A 15,327-nucleotide genomic window follows, 5' to 3' on the forward strand; every position below is an offset into this window, starting at 1 on the left:
CTGCCTGCCTGCCTGCCTGTCTGTCTGTCTGTCTGTCTGTCTGTCTGTCTGTCTGTGTTTTATTAGTACAATATTGTTTTTCTATAAATTATAAAACTTGATGTCACCACTTACCACAGCAATGAGTATTACAACATAGCATTAGTAACTATGCTATTGCATAATTAAATAGAAATTAAATATGCAAATTACCAAATCGAGTAGGAGTAGCAGTAAGCTCCTAACACAACAACAAAAATCTATAAAAGTAGCTAAATTTCAGACAATAAATATTAGTTAATATGCTACCAAATAAATCTACTAAATACTTACAGTCCATTAAATACGTTGCTACTCCTTCTAATTTAATATTTCATTACGCAGTTACTTGTGATTTTAGAGTATACATGCACAGAGTGATGATGATAATGACTCACCTATAGAAAGACTCCACTAAACAAGCTCTACTAGACTTCCAAATATTGCTACAGCCTCTTTCTTGTAACCGCAATCAACTATTGCCTTAATCAGTTTCCGGCGAGTGGCAGAACTGGCGTGGCTGCTGTGCCATTTTTCCAGCATCGATTTGGTTTGCATGAATATGTCATCTCCGTTCTGCTTCTTGATTAGTTTAATTGTTCCACCAGTAAACATCTTGGAGTCAAGAATGGAAGCAAGCTTTTGCCAATCGGTAGATATGTCGTTGTTGCTTGCCACATTCACTAGTTCCTGAGATGTCACCTCCATGTCAACCATCTTGAAGTTTCACTACAAACATGGAAAGATAAAGCAACCTGCCAACCCGCTAAGAAACACTGATTGAATAACACGCACGCACGCACGCACGCACGCACACACGCACACACTCTCTCTCTCTCTCTCTCACACACACACACACACACACACACAACACACACACACACACACACACACACACACACACACACACACACACACACACACACACACACACACACACACACACACACACAGAACCGTTTACTAGACAAGTAGAACAGATTAGATTTGTGAACATACACTTTTGGTTTTTTTCAAATTAAGTGATTTTATATACTAAGCTTCATTGCACTGTACGTATACGTACAAATTGTCATACACAGCCTTGATTTAGTTAAACGGATAATAGAGTAATGTACATAAATGTCGCATATCTATAAATAATTAATTAATTACTAGTTACAATAAATTATCTTACTGCGTACGTACAAAAAGTTTAGTTACTATTATAGCAACACTTCATGCAATATCTATAGGTCTCTCATATTGCTAAACGAGATAGTAGAGTTTCTTGTAGCTGTATACTACAGTACATGTAGCTATGAAATTGGTCATAGCGGACGTATAGGATTTACTGGCTTCCAGGCAAAAACTTACAAAATACCAAATCACCTCAAAATTGCAAGCAAGACACGCGATAGTTGCTATACCGTTTCGCAGAGTTGCCAAGCAGGAATACTGAAAATACGTGAGATTTCAATTTTGTAAGATTTCCGTCAATCTTAATTAATGCGCATGGGCGTGGCCACAAACGACTAACTACTAACTAACATTTAGAAACACAGTGTAAATTATAGTAAAACATTAATTGCTCCCTCAATAAATCTCATCTGGGTGTGTATGTGCTAAATCCATGCAACCTCCATCACTCAATTCCGTCTCAAAAAAACATTTCTCTAGAGGCCTAGCTTCTACTATAACTCCTGTGATCTAATATCAGCAAAAGTTGCGTGCGATCTAGCTTTCTTGTGTGACAAGTACAAACTTGCGTGAGACTCACGCAAGTTGCTTGCGAGCTTGCAATTTTCCTGGAAAGGGCGTGGTCACGCGGGCCCCAACTATCATCTCCACGTATTAGCTAGATGACTTACCTAATTGACACCTCAATTTTTATTGCAAGCGCCGATTTCACCCAAATGAGCAGAGCAACGGAGCGACTAGCCTAGGCGACCGATGACGTCATGCTACAAACAGGAAGTAATGGGTAATTCGATTATACAGTGGAAATGATCAGACAAGATCAGATCACAACTCTGTTCGACAAAGATGAGCCAGCAGATGTAGTTTGTATTTACCGATTTATGAATGTATATATAGCGCGCATCCATTGCTGAGACTCCAACAATATGATTAGAATTAGAATAGCATAATAAAATGTACATAATAAAATTTCATGTATTTCTTTTTTATTACCAAGTCGCGGTTGGTTCTTTATTTAGTACGAAGTAAGAAAGAAAGTAATTTACATAGAGAGATAAGTCGAATGTCCGTAATTTTTTTGTTATCTCGCTGAAGGAATTACGTTCTCTGTTGTAGACTTAGCTGTCTGTGTTTTTGGAGATGTGTGTGTGTGTGTGTGTGTGTGTGTGTGTGTGTGTGTGTGTGTGTGTGTGTGTCTGTCTGTCTGTCTGTCTGTCTGTCTGTCTGTCTGTCTGTCTGTCTGTCTGTCTGTCTGTGTCTGTCTGTGTGTCGTCTGTGTGTGCGTGCGTGTGTGTGTGTTTGTGTATTGTATGTATTCTCTCATGTGTGAAAGGCTGTATCTATTGGTACGAAGTAAAATTATGTTTCGCTATGCCCCTCCATGATGGGCAAGTGGGGTCTTTACCCCCATCTGGGCGCCCACCAACCCGGCAGGTGAGCCCAGCAAGGTACATGTTTCTGTGTAGTCCACACGGCGATGAATGACCAGCCAATTCGATATAGATTGCAGGCATTACGGTGACCGCGAACTCGTGGACAGCACGCCTAGTGGATATCAATGACCACCAGGAAAGCACTGAACGTCTTCGTCAACGGACCGTTTGCCAGACCACAGAAACTCCCCAACGACTGAAACGAGTTATAGTCTCATGGAAAAAGCTAGAGAAACACGAGAAAGAATGACAGACAAGTTTCATAGTTTACTGGTTTGAACCTCCAAACCATGGAGTGGTAGCCATGCATGAATGTATGTATACCGTGACGATATGGTCTGATATCATGTAAGAACTTGAATCGGATCACATCATTCTTCTAATAATTATGCAAATCAAACTGCAAAAGAAAGTGTACGTAGATATATGTATAGACTGTATTTCGTCCAGCTACAATCCAAACGTGAAAAGCCTACAACTAAAAAGTACATGCAGCTCTGTGCATGTACACTCACAGCAGCACAATACATGTCTACATGCATGTCATAGCTAGAGAACCGCACAGCTAGAGCTACTCATGCATGTAAACGTCTCATGAAATAAAGCCACGCAACTAAAACTGTGGCAAACATGTCTCTCTAAGACTGTCTGCCAGCAAGGGAAGGGGTCGTTTCCAGAACGTGTAGAGCAAATGCCGTGGCCACACATGCAGCGTATTCTTGATAATAATCCATCTTGTATGCTTTATCACCCACATCTGATGCAACCTTTTACGAACAGAAGGTTTATGTCGTTGCACCACTTTAGTATTTGAGACGAGAATGTGTAGCCTTCCATTTCATATCCACGAAGTTTTCTTTGACCAGCACGTTGGGCATGTGCTTCCCACTTAGGATCATCCAAATCACTTTCCACATCTGTTCCTTGTAGTACAGGATCGTGCCAGATTTTGGGCCCTTCATCTGTACGAGGAAAATCTTCAGTTTCCTTGACCTTCTTTATTTCTTCCTCGCCAGCTGAAGCTATTTTGAAATTTCTTCCTTCTTCATCTGTTTCTGCATATGTCATGTCGACTAGCTTGTCTAGCGCTTGTTTCACAACCTTCTTTGTTATCACTTTCTCAGGCCACTTTTTATATTGTTTCATTAGATCTCCGTGTACAGTGGGAGTGTCAAGTAATTCTTTACTGTTCTTCAGTTGCTGAAGCCTCAAAAGCGTAGCATCCAGAAGATACCTTGGAGATGGTATGCCTTGCAGATGATTTGGAATATATTTAGCTAATTCCTGGCCAAATTTTCTTTTTGCTTGTAGAACTGCAGATGTCATCGGACGACGTACTTCAACATATTTGGCAGCTGCTTTATGACAATCTTTTTCATTCTTTCCACCTGATTCAATAGCGATTTTCCAGGGTGTCAATACATCACCCAAGCTGATCTCGCTTTCACGACCTGCACACACCCCAACCATGGCTACAAAAGCATTCTTGTGTATTGCTCCATTTTCCACTGCTTGGTATACAGCCGTTGCTATATCAGCCGCGGACGACGCACCCATTTCAGCTTGTGTTGTCATCCCGACTATGATACGAGATGATTCATTGGGTTGCCACGTTGTTGACCAGCATGGCATAATCAGCTCTCCCTTAAACTTTATAGGATTATCACGAAGCTCAGGCGCCACCTTTTCCAAAACCCCTTCAAGAGCCTTATCCTCTGATTCTACTGCTGTTACAAAGAATGCTTCAATGGCTACACAAACGAATAAAAAATATTACATGCACGTATAATCAATTAATATTAGTTACATATACAATTCTCTCTTTTCATCGCATAATGATCAAACAATGCTTAGTTAAACTTAAACGTGTGAATGGCGCGGCGATTCTGCTTCTACCCAAATCACATAACAGACGTTTCGTACACACACACACACACACACACACACACACACACACACACACACACACACACACACACACACACACACACACAATGGACAAATAGACAAATGGACAAATGTCAAGCCCTCACGTCATTCTTGTGGTCAGTTGCGGAGATAGCTCCCCCTGCCTCTAGAGACAGGGCCTCCATGAGGCTACGTGAAGGCTTAGGGCCAGCGCTACAATCCACCTGGAGCTTGGCCAGAGTCATCCATGGGCACTGACTATGGCGCAGCTTTGGGACTGGACACCAAGGCCCACAAGTACCCGTCTGCTGCATGATGTTACTGCCAAGCCAGCAGTCATGTCCACCCCAGTCAATGACCAGGTACTCATTTATACTCCTGAGTCCAGAGAAGAAATTGTGTGTAAGTTTCTTGCTTAAAGAAATTATGCCATAGCTCGCCATCACTGTGACTTGAACCTGCAAAACTTGAACCTGCAAAACCCTGCAAGGTCCCGGATGTTTTCATTATCCAACTGCACTCTCTAACTAATTGAGCTACAGCACACGCGCGCGCGCGCGTGAGCACACACACACACACACACACACACACACACACACACACACACACACACACACACACACACACACACACACACAAACACAAACACGCTGCATCTATGCGGACAATCAATAATACATGTGATCACTATGTTAAACCTGATGGTCCAGCATCTGATGGTTTAGAATGTCCGTCAGGCGTATCAGATCCACCTAGAAATATAAAAAATTGGCCAACTAGTAACATACATGTTACTGTAACTATCACTGAATTTCAATCATTACTACCTACCACCAGATGGAGTGTTCTGTGTCACTAGGGGCACCCCAAATATTGTTTCAGCGTCTTTCGTATAGCCACACTTGACTATAGCTTTGATCAGTTTCCCGCGAGTGGCAGACCTGGCGTGTTTGTTGTGCCATTTTTCCAGCATCGATTTGGTCTGCATGAATATATCATCTTCTTTGTTCTCCTCCTTGATTATTCTAATTGTTCCACGGGTAAACTTCGTGGAGTCAAGAATGGAAGCAAGCTTTTTCCAATCGGCAGAAATATTGTCGTTGCTTGCCACATCCACCAGGTCCTTAGATGTTACCTCCTCGTCAGCCATCATGAAGTTTCACTACAAACATTGACGTGTAACAAAAATGTTATAGCAAAGCAATCGGCCAACCTGCTAAGAAACACTGATTACAGGCTGGATAAAACACACACCAAATGTTAATTAACAAGTAGAATACATGTAGACTAAATTAATTAATGCACTTTGGGGTTTTCAAAATAGGATCATGAACTAAGTGATCTAGAGTAGACTTCATTGCACTGAATGTGCAAATTGTTACACATGCACAGCCTTGATTTAAATGACTATAGACGAATAACAAAGTACACGTAGTAGTACGTACGTTTAAAGTAGTCCAGATCTCTAGTTAAATAATTAACTAATTAATTAATTAATAGCTGCAATAAATGATCCAACTTACTCCGTGCGTCAATCCACAAAAAGCACAAAAAAGTTCTGTTAGCTAACCATAGCAATACTTGATACAATGAACCGGTAGGTCTCTGATATCGCAAACGAGATAGCATGCAGCAGCAGAGTTTCTTGTAGCCGTATAGTCTAGACCTAGATATTGGTCGTAGCGTACAAACACGGCTTACTGGCTTACGCAAAAAGCTACAAAATACCAAATCACTTCAAGTTGCAACAACATACACGACAGTTGCTAGAGTTTGCAATTTTCCTGGAAGGACGTGGTCATGCATGCGGGGCCCAACCAGACGTAAATTTAAAAATTAGTTAGACGACTTACCTAGTTGTAGTTTATATTGCAAGCGCCGAGCCGATTTCACCCAAATGAGCAACGGAGAAAGGCTCCTGTTATGCGGCCGATGACGTCTTTCAAACAGGAAGTAATGGGTAATTCGATCATACAGTAGTGGTGTGTGGGTATTCACCAATTTATGCATGTAGCGCGCGCATGCATTGCCGAGACTGCAATTACAGAGCAGTTAGATATAACACTAGCCTAGTTTCGTATTTCTAAATGTTCGCTAGTTCTTTTCTTAGTGCGTGGCAAGAAAGAGACTAATTTAAATGTAGGTAGGCAGCCATGTATGTACGATATGGTCTGATATCATGTATGGACTTGAATTGGATCAAATCAATCTTCTAGCTAATATAATTGGGCAAATAAAACCGCAAAGGAAAAGTGTATGTATACTGTATTTCGTCCAGCTACACAATCCAAAAGTCAAAAAGTTTACAACTACAAAAAGTATACGTGCAGTTCTGTGCATGTATACACTCACAGCGACACCATTACTCACTGTATACAACAAGTACAGCAAACGCGAACAGACATGCAACTTCATGTAATGCGTACATCGATCACAACAACAAAGCCTCAAACCTATGGCATGTACTCTAGCATGCAAGCGTTGCATGAAAATATTGTGCACGAATTTCATGTTCATTTCCTGCCAGCGACTCCTGCCAGATATGCATTTTTCTCTAGTATGTGTAAGAAGAATGCAGCTGCAAGACAGGCCCCATAATCTTGATAATAATCCATTTTGGACTCTTTGGTAGCGTAATCTGTGACAACTTTGACAAACCACGTAGTCAACATACCCAGATGCTTTCCTGCATAGGACAAATACCCGTATCCTTCCATATCAAATCCACTCGCTTTTCTCTGATTAGCCTGATTCTTCAGCTTTTTCCATTGCTCATCAGTCATGCCAACGCGAACGAAAGCACCCGATATCATTGGATCCTTGTTGACCTTTAGATCTTGAGAATCACTTCGTGGAAATCAGAATCAGATTCGATGTCCTTGATGCATTTTCTACCTTTCTCATTAATTGAAAACTTCTTATCGTCTTCTATGACGTGCTCACCTGTAAGAATGCCAAGAGCTTCCTTCACTACTTCTTTGGCGATCATATTTTTTGGCCAATTTTCATATGCACGCAGGAGTTCTCTATGCACCTCGGCCACATTCATTTCGTTGGGATGGACATTTCTCAGTGCAGCAAGAATGGCATCTTGAAGAAACGGTGGTGAAGAAGTATTCTTTACTTCATCCGGCAGATACTCGTCGAGCCAATCATAGCCACAGAATTCTGGTGAAGCCGCTTGAACTGCTGTACAGACCCTGTGGCTAACTTTAGCATCAGCGGCTGAGGTCTCGAACTTGCCTGTCTTTGCATCCAGCTTTGAACCAACACCAGTTTCATTTGCAATCAATTGCGGTGTCGTGATGGTTCCAATCTTCACTTTGCTGTCAGGGTTTCCTGCTTACATGCCAATCATGACTAAAAATTCGCTTCCTGACACTTGCTTAGACTCCACGCCATATTTTATTGCTTGCAAGAAATCTGTGGCTCCTTCGTGTCCCATTTGCAAAGGACAAAACACGCCCACATTGAAGGTCGATTCCTGCAACTGCAGCTTGGTAGCCACACCGCCCACCAACACTTCGTCTGAACTATCCCGTATCTGAAAATCAGTAATGGACGCGCAACCAGCTTTTACCAAAACTTTCCTGACAGCCTGGAACTCAATAGAAACGGCCGTCACCACCACGACATCTAACATGTTCTCTAAAAGCAAAACTAAATAATAAAACCGCGTGCAAGCTACTGTCAATACATGCAAGTGTCAATGCCTACTAATTAGCCTTGTTTTTTCTCAACGTACAGAGGCGACAAAAGCGGGGGCCGTGAGAGTACGTGCCTCCACAAATCTTTGTCTCTATACTGTAGCCAAAATTAATTACATACAGGAAAGTCCCAACTCAAAACATCATCCATTCCTGCAAGCATGCGGCTAGAAATCATTCTAGCGATAAAAAGCCATAATTTTATAGAAAGCTGCTCTAACAAGTTGTTGAAAGTCTTCCAGAAAGGAACAGCTAGCACAGCACATACTTTCGAAGCTATTGATTTCAACGTTTCTAAACTATATATCTTGTGACCAAAGTCCAAACGTTTCCACTACCAAGAGGCAAAAAACACCGCCGGCAGAAGTAAACACTCTTGCGTCGTGACGATCATCCTTTGTTCATCTCAGACGCTTCTGCCACGATTCCTGATGTTTCAGCAACTCGACGGATGGATGATGGTTACAACGTGTTTCTTACAGTGATGTCAAAGTATCCAGGTCGTCCATTCAAGAAATTTGGATGGAAAACATCACTTACCGGTATTTGTATGGTTTCACCCGAGCTTCTCTGTTCTTTTACAACTTATTTTGAGTCAATAAGAAATGGTTGCCAAATAGCCTCACACAGATTAAGCGTTACAACGATTCAAACGATGTGGACCTTGACAACATCCAACAAAGTGATCTCCATATGGGTCTAGTGGCTGACCACATAAACATCTAATGTTGTTTGGTGGGAAAGGAAGCAGACCCAGCCAATATCTAGAAGCTACAACAAACTCATGGGGTGACATGGTGAGGCCAAGGTTACAGTTTGGAGTTTCCCACAACCATGCACTTGCATGAGGAGATGATATAGTCTACAGGGGGCTCTATCTGTGAGACTCGCCGAATCTAGTAGAGAAATGTCATCAAATCTAAAGAAATCGATTCGCTTTTAGAAAGTAGGTTACGTACGATTCCTCGTGTTTCCTCTTCTCCGGGTAAAGGTTTGACTAAAGTGAACAGAGAAGGTAGATTGCGTTTCAGTAGACAATTAACCAACTTTCGATTTGAGTCAGAAACAGAAGATCTTGTGATCCGGCCAAGTGATCGTCGTAGACCTTCATCAAAAGTAGACAATGGGTCATTAGCAATACCAGGTCTCATTGAACGTAACAAATGGTTAATTTTACATATGGAAAGACAACTTCTCAACAACTGAAGTTCCATGCACTTGTGGATTTTCAAGATCTGGAAGATGGGAATGAGCCTCAGCCACTTGATCAACTCGATTCTTGAAACAAGAAGAGAAGAATTCGGATGTTCTAAACACGGGCGAACCAAGCAATTCTATTCCATCTGACAACCGCCGTACTTCTGGTGGAAATTCAGGATGTATTTTATCACCCGAAGTCCAAAACACTCCACACTTTGATAAATTGACATGAAGGCCCAGGGAAGGGCCTTTCTCCGTGATAAGACTTACCACCTTTGACATTTTCTTGTACCAGCAAAGGTTCCATCATCAAGGTACGTACCACAAATTCAAGTTCAAATTTGATACTTCTCCAACTTCATCCATTAGTTGTAGAATAGCCAAAAAAGAGAACAGTAGTGGTTCCAGGGAATCTCCTTGTTCTACTCCTGTTGTAGACTTAATTAAGGTGGTGATAGACAAACCGCAACTCAGCGGCACAGCGATAGCACCACTGTACCCATGCTACCAATTCCGGAAATTCCTTGTTAAGTCTCTTCAGAAAAGAACCGCGATGACATTCATTAAAGGCATTCTTCATGTCTAGCTTGAAACAACATCGATCCTGTCTTTCACCATTCTCTTCAATGCAGGACCGCAAAGAATGGACGCTCCCGTCTAAACTTCCTCATATTCCAACACCTACCTGACCACGATGTAACAAGACGTCTGGAAACGAGACTTAATGGCAGAACACTAGCCATGCAAGCGGCGCAACACTTCCCCGACAGCAATGGGTCGAATTCCATCTGACTTCGTTTGGAAAGCAGTCAATGGGGCACCAGAAAGAAAGGGAGAAATGTTGCGATCAAGTTTCCCAGACAACAAAAGACACATCAATTGTGTTAGATTCAACAACATGAATGTGCTTCTGGAACATAGCAAATCCGCATAACATCTAGTAAAGGTTGTGCTCAAAGATGAGAATAACCAGGACTCGAACCTTTGGGAAATGCTTCCAATGCAGAAACAACCTCCTGAGAGCTAGTCCACAGCTAGTGGAAGTGGAACTTCATCTAACCAAACAGGTAGATAGTAAGTTGGATGACGACTTACTGACTCCTCCAGAGTTTCACTGCTAGCATGAGAGGCACATCCTTGTAAACGCAAAGCCTGAAGTGCATCACTGTATCGCCCTTCTAAAGCTCGATCTTCGAGTATTGGCAGTAGAGATGTTTGAGGCATTTTACTAAAGTGTGCTAAGAGTTTAATAGTCTCAGCCCTGACATATAAAACTCATGTGCCTCTCTCAGCAAAGGCTTTCTGCGCTCATATCTATGCATAGCAGTGCAGTATGTGATGAGTGTGATAAAATTGGATGCAGCCATTAGACCAAAGTTGCGTGGACAAATACTGTAGTCAGTATACTGTACGTACACTACTGTACTGCAGACGGTATAGATAAAGTAATTCAATCAATAATACATCACATACCTGCACTTGCAGAGTCTGATGGTTTACGATCTCCATAAGGCGTATCGGATCCACCTAAAAATATAAAAAAATGACCAACTACTACTGTGTAGCTGTTGTTGTAGTATCGCGTGCTCAGATTGTAACCGTGCTGAAATTGCTGTAGTGATCTAGTGTCACTACCCTAGCGCAACTCTACAGCTTTGCTAGAAATCATCTATCGACGTCTCAAGCTAAGAAATTTGAGGGCATGCATGCACACACCTATGACATATTCAAGAAACAAAATACGGACAATTTAATGATACCTGAAAAGTGAACAATTTTAGCACGCCGGATGTCGAATTAATTACGAGCGATAACAGTCGTTGAGCATGTGCAGACAGCAAATACAATCTCAGCACGCTTCACTTAGAAGATAGTGGAAAAATAGCAGTCCATTGTACAAGAAAAAGTGGAAAAGGGAATGACAGCCTGACTAATGGATAAAGTAAAAGTAACTGCAAAGCGAGTTGATCAAGACAACTTCTTACTCACTTTGATCATCCTGAATGTCCTGGACAAGACAAGGAGACAGTTCTAGAGCAATTCATCTCTCACCCTGTGTAATATCCACACAACATCTGTTTGAACGGTGGTCAGTAACATGCTCAAACTCCACAGTTATTTGAAATTTCTTGTCCAAACATATCCATTTGTTCCAAAACTCAACAGCAGCTACAGGCTGAGCACCCTACATTACCAAATACACCTTAGATGTATATGCAAGCATAGACTATTACCGATAGCTGTGACAAAGCTTTCCAATCACCACGTGTAATACTAAATTCAATATTGCCTTCAAACTTCACTTTCATTTCTTCCTTTAGACACAACAAATGGCGCTTAGGTGAGAGACCGTTCTCATCACGCTTCCTTTGCTACACAATTAACAAGCAAACCTTTATGATATGATAAACTTCTTTGCTATTCAAGTAAGCTATATCTACAATACCTCAATAAGCTCATGACAATTATCGTGACAATGCATATTGAGATTCCAAATATTTAATAAAGATCTTGGCTGATAACTGAACACAGAAAACAGCATAATTTTTGAAGCCATAAACATGTCAACAAGCTTTCCAACCCACCAAAACCAACAGAACTGTTTTATGCTCAATGTACCGCTGGCAAGATCATACTCACTATCACTATCTTCCACATTCACTTGGTTTACATCAGAGGTAATCGTTACTATGACTTCTGACTGCCACAATTGAGATGAAGCAGAAATATCACACATAGCTCTCATCAGTGACAAACGCCATCCTCTAGAATCAACTAGAGGAGGACAATGCACTTGCACATGTGTGGAAAATGTTAATCCATGAAGTTCAAAGACAAACAGAGGACTCAAAACGTATTCATCAGTGACTTTGCTAGATGGTGGCATTAGCCTTTCATCGACATATAGATACATTTTTATGTTGACTCGTTCACTCACGGCACCGTCAGGAATCAAAACAGACAGACTGCCTGAGTGGTAGCGCCCACCTTCAGGACCAACATTCATCTCCATTGTTGCCATTGGATTCACTTGTTCAGTCCCTAAGTTGTAACACCAAAATGAACTTTAACTAACAAATCTACTTTTTCTCAAATTAAATAATTTGTTTGACGTAAAATAAACTATCACAATCAATTAATACATTGCAATACTAAGTCACAAGTAGAACCCCTTCCTTCCTTCCTTGCATTCCTTTCCTAATGTGAGCAGTGTACGTACTGTGCAGGACGTTCACTAAAAAATAATTTGAGCAAACATTTCTTGATGTCCAGCCATTATTACACCTTGATCATACACATTGCCACACATTACACGAAACAAAAAGCAACTAAGTTTTTAAATTGATCTCAAAGCCACAAAGTGAAGCATAACAACAATATTGTCAAATCACTTCTTCAGGACACACTAATGACAAACGGCTTCATCATTAAATTCAAACAGGACACCAAAATAAACAAAAAGAAACACAAGTTCTGAGAAATTTCAAATAAAAATGAATGATATCCACATTTCCTCTTAAGCCCATTCTAACAACCAACTCATTCTCCAATCAAAGGTCAGCCACCAACAACTGAAGCTCTGATTATGTAGGTTTTAATACAAAAAATATATAAATATATTAGATATATCGGCTTAATTAAATATATAAAATAAAAAATATATAAAATATATAAAATATATAAAATATATGGGCTTAAAATTTTTAATTAACATTGTTTTATCAATTGATTTTAATTACCAATTGATATAAATATTGCAAAATGTATTTAATTAATAAAATTAAAAGAAATTATAAAAATATAAAAAATTGGCTAATTATAAATGTGTTACTGTTGCTATCACTGAACTTCATAAACATTAATGCTTAATACCAGACGGAGCGTTGTGTGTGGAAGACGCCACTATGGAGGATCTAAATATTGTTTCAGCCACATTCTTCCAGCCACATTCACACAAGCGTTGATCAGTTCGAGACTGTTGCTTTTCCAGCATGCATTCTGAGCCATCTGCCGAGCATCTCTCTTGTCTGTATGCGTGGTATTCTATGAGAATCTGCAATACCAGTAATTGTCCAGCCATCAAACATCTTTGGATCCAAAACAGTAGCCAGCATTTTCCAGTTAGATGATATTGCGGGATTTTGTGCGACTTGTTGCATGTGTCCACGTGTGATTGGTTCATCAGCCATTTGACTTCAGCTATCTGCCAAAGCAAAAACAGTGACTACAACACACACACACACACACACACACACACACACACACACACACACACACACACACACACACACACACACACACACACACACACACACACACACACACACACACACACACACACACACACACACACACACACACACACACACACACACCTAAAAAATCCTAAATGTCAGGAGCTGCCTCTCAGAGGTCACGCCCCCAGCTGTTAAGCTGGGCCCTGTGTCCTACTCAAGGAACTCTGGGCCTGCGCTAGCAAACTCCTGGAGCCGGGCCAGGCGCTGGCAGGACCACCGACTTGCGAAGCCAACTGTGGTGTGAGCACCCGAAGTCTCACCAGGATCCCAGTGGCTGATGTCACGTCACAGGCTTAGGACCCCAGTCAATGACCAGGTACTCATTTATACTCCTGAGTCGAGACAAGCAAATGTGTGTTAGTTTCTTGCTTAAGGAAATTATGCTATAGCTCGCCATCACTGTGACTTGAATTTGCGATCCCTTAAGGTCCCGGATGTCAACACTCCATAAGATGACTCTTTAACCAACTGAGCTATTGCACCACACACTCACACACACACACACACACACACACACACACACACACACACACACACACACACACACACACACACACACACACACACAACACTGGACACTCATACATCACACGCACACGCACACACGCACGCGCACACACACACGCGCGCGCGCACACACACACACGCGCGCGCGCGCACACACACACACACACACACGCACGCACACACACACACACACACACACACACACACACACACACACACACGCATAACACTGAACACTCATACATCACACGTACACGCACACACGCACACACACACAACACTGAACACTCATACATCACACGTACACGCACACACGCACACATGCACACGCACACACGCACGCACGCCCACCCACCCACCTACACACACACACACACACACACACACACACACACACACACACACACACACACACACACACACGCGCAGAATATGAAAAACAATCTGCACCTACAATGCTCCGTTCAACAACTTGCAATAGCTTGTCACCTCTATGCTACGTCGAAAACGACAGGCAAGCTACTTCGGAATCAGCTTCACACAAAGTTTCCACTTCTCAACAAGTTGAATTAACTTAATTAATTAATTAAACTACAACGATCTCCACCTAGAAGCCTAGGCCAAAGCACTTTTGTTGCGAACCTCGACGTGCATGCATCACACCGGGCAAAAGCACTACTGCAGAGTAGAGCTACTACTGTAGACCATGTAATAGTCAGTAGTCTGCTGGAAGTGCATGTATGATGGCGGAGAAGGTCTGACAACGCGAGACAACCGGCCAAATCCGGCCAAGCTAGCTTGCATAGCTCAAAGACCAATGTTCGAAGAAAACGCGAGTTGACTGCGCATATATGCTGCAGTCTAGCGTCACCATGCGCAACGATCACGGTTTGCTGTGTTTCAGCCGGCTAGCAGTCAAATGAAGCACATGCACGAGAAATAAACACAAACTTCAAATTCTAGCCTAGAGTCACGGCATGCAGGTTGTCTGGCGGTTACATGTACCATTTAATTACCTTAGAGTCGATAGATAGCTGGGACAAGAAATGAGAAAAGACAACTGGATGTCACAGGCCA

General features: G+C 41.8%; 2 protein-coding genes and 1 long non-coding RNA gene across 3 annotated transcripts in view; all 3 read right to left on the minus strand.

Annotated features, from left to right (window-relative positions):
• The window catches only part of LOC134189746 (uncharacterized), a 4,414-nt gene extending 2,449 nt beyond the window's left edge, over nt 1-1,965 (minus strand). Inside the window, exons 1-2 of the long non-coding RNA XR_009971532.1 lie at nt 1,869-1,965; nt 417-747 (exon numbers count right to left, since the gene is read on the minus strand). This is a non-coding gene — a long non-coding RNA (uncharacterized LOC134189746). The remainder of the gene's footprint in view (nt 1-416; nt 748-1,868) is intronic.
• A 1,080-nt stretch (nt 1,966-3,045) lies between these two features.
• LOC134189598 (uncharacterized) lies at nt 3,046-6,496 on the minus strand. The gene is made up of 4 exons (XM_062657919.1): nt 6,392-6,496; nt 5,370-5,700; nt 5,237-5,290; nt 3,046-4,381 (listed from the first exon to the last, which is right to left on the minus strand). The coding sequence occupies exons 2-4, from the start codon at nt 5,689-5,691 to the stop codon at nt 3,378-3,380; spliced, it is 1,380 nt and encodes a 459-aa protein (XP_062513903.1). The 5' UTR covers nt 5,692-5,700; nt 6,392-6,496; the 3' UTR covers nt 3,046-3,377.
• Nucleotides 6,497-10,398: 3,902 nt separating this feature from the next.
• LOC134190408 (uncharacterized) lies at nt 10,399-12,900 on the minus strand. Its single transcript, XM_062658860.1, has 7 exons — nt 12,031-12,900; nt 11,892-11,967; nt 11,680-11,817; nt 11,498-11,630; nt 10,919-10,972; nt 10,541-10,683; nt 10,399-10,479 (listed from the first exon to the last, which is right to left on the minus strand). Exons 1-7 carry the CDS (start codon nt 12,465-12,467, stop codon nt 10,399-10,401), a joined length of 1,062 nt encoding a protein of 353 aa, XP_062514844.1. The 5' UTR covers nt 12,468-12,900.
• Nucleotides 12,901-15,327: the final 2,427 nt, after the last annotated feature.

This window comes from Corticium candelabrum, chromosome 14, assembly GCF_963422355.1.
Source record: "Corticium candelabrum chromosome 14, ooCorCand1.1, whole genome shotgun sequence".
In the NCBI taxonomy this organism is placed as follows: Eukaryota; Metazoa; Porifera; class Homoscleromorpha; order Homosclerophorida; family Plakinidae; genus Corticium; species Corticium candelabrum.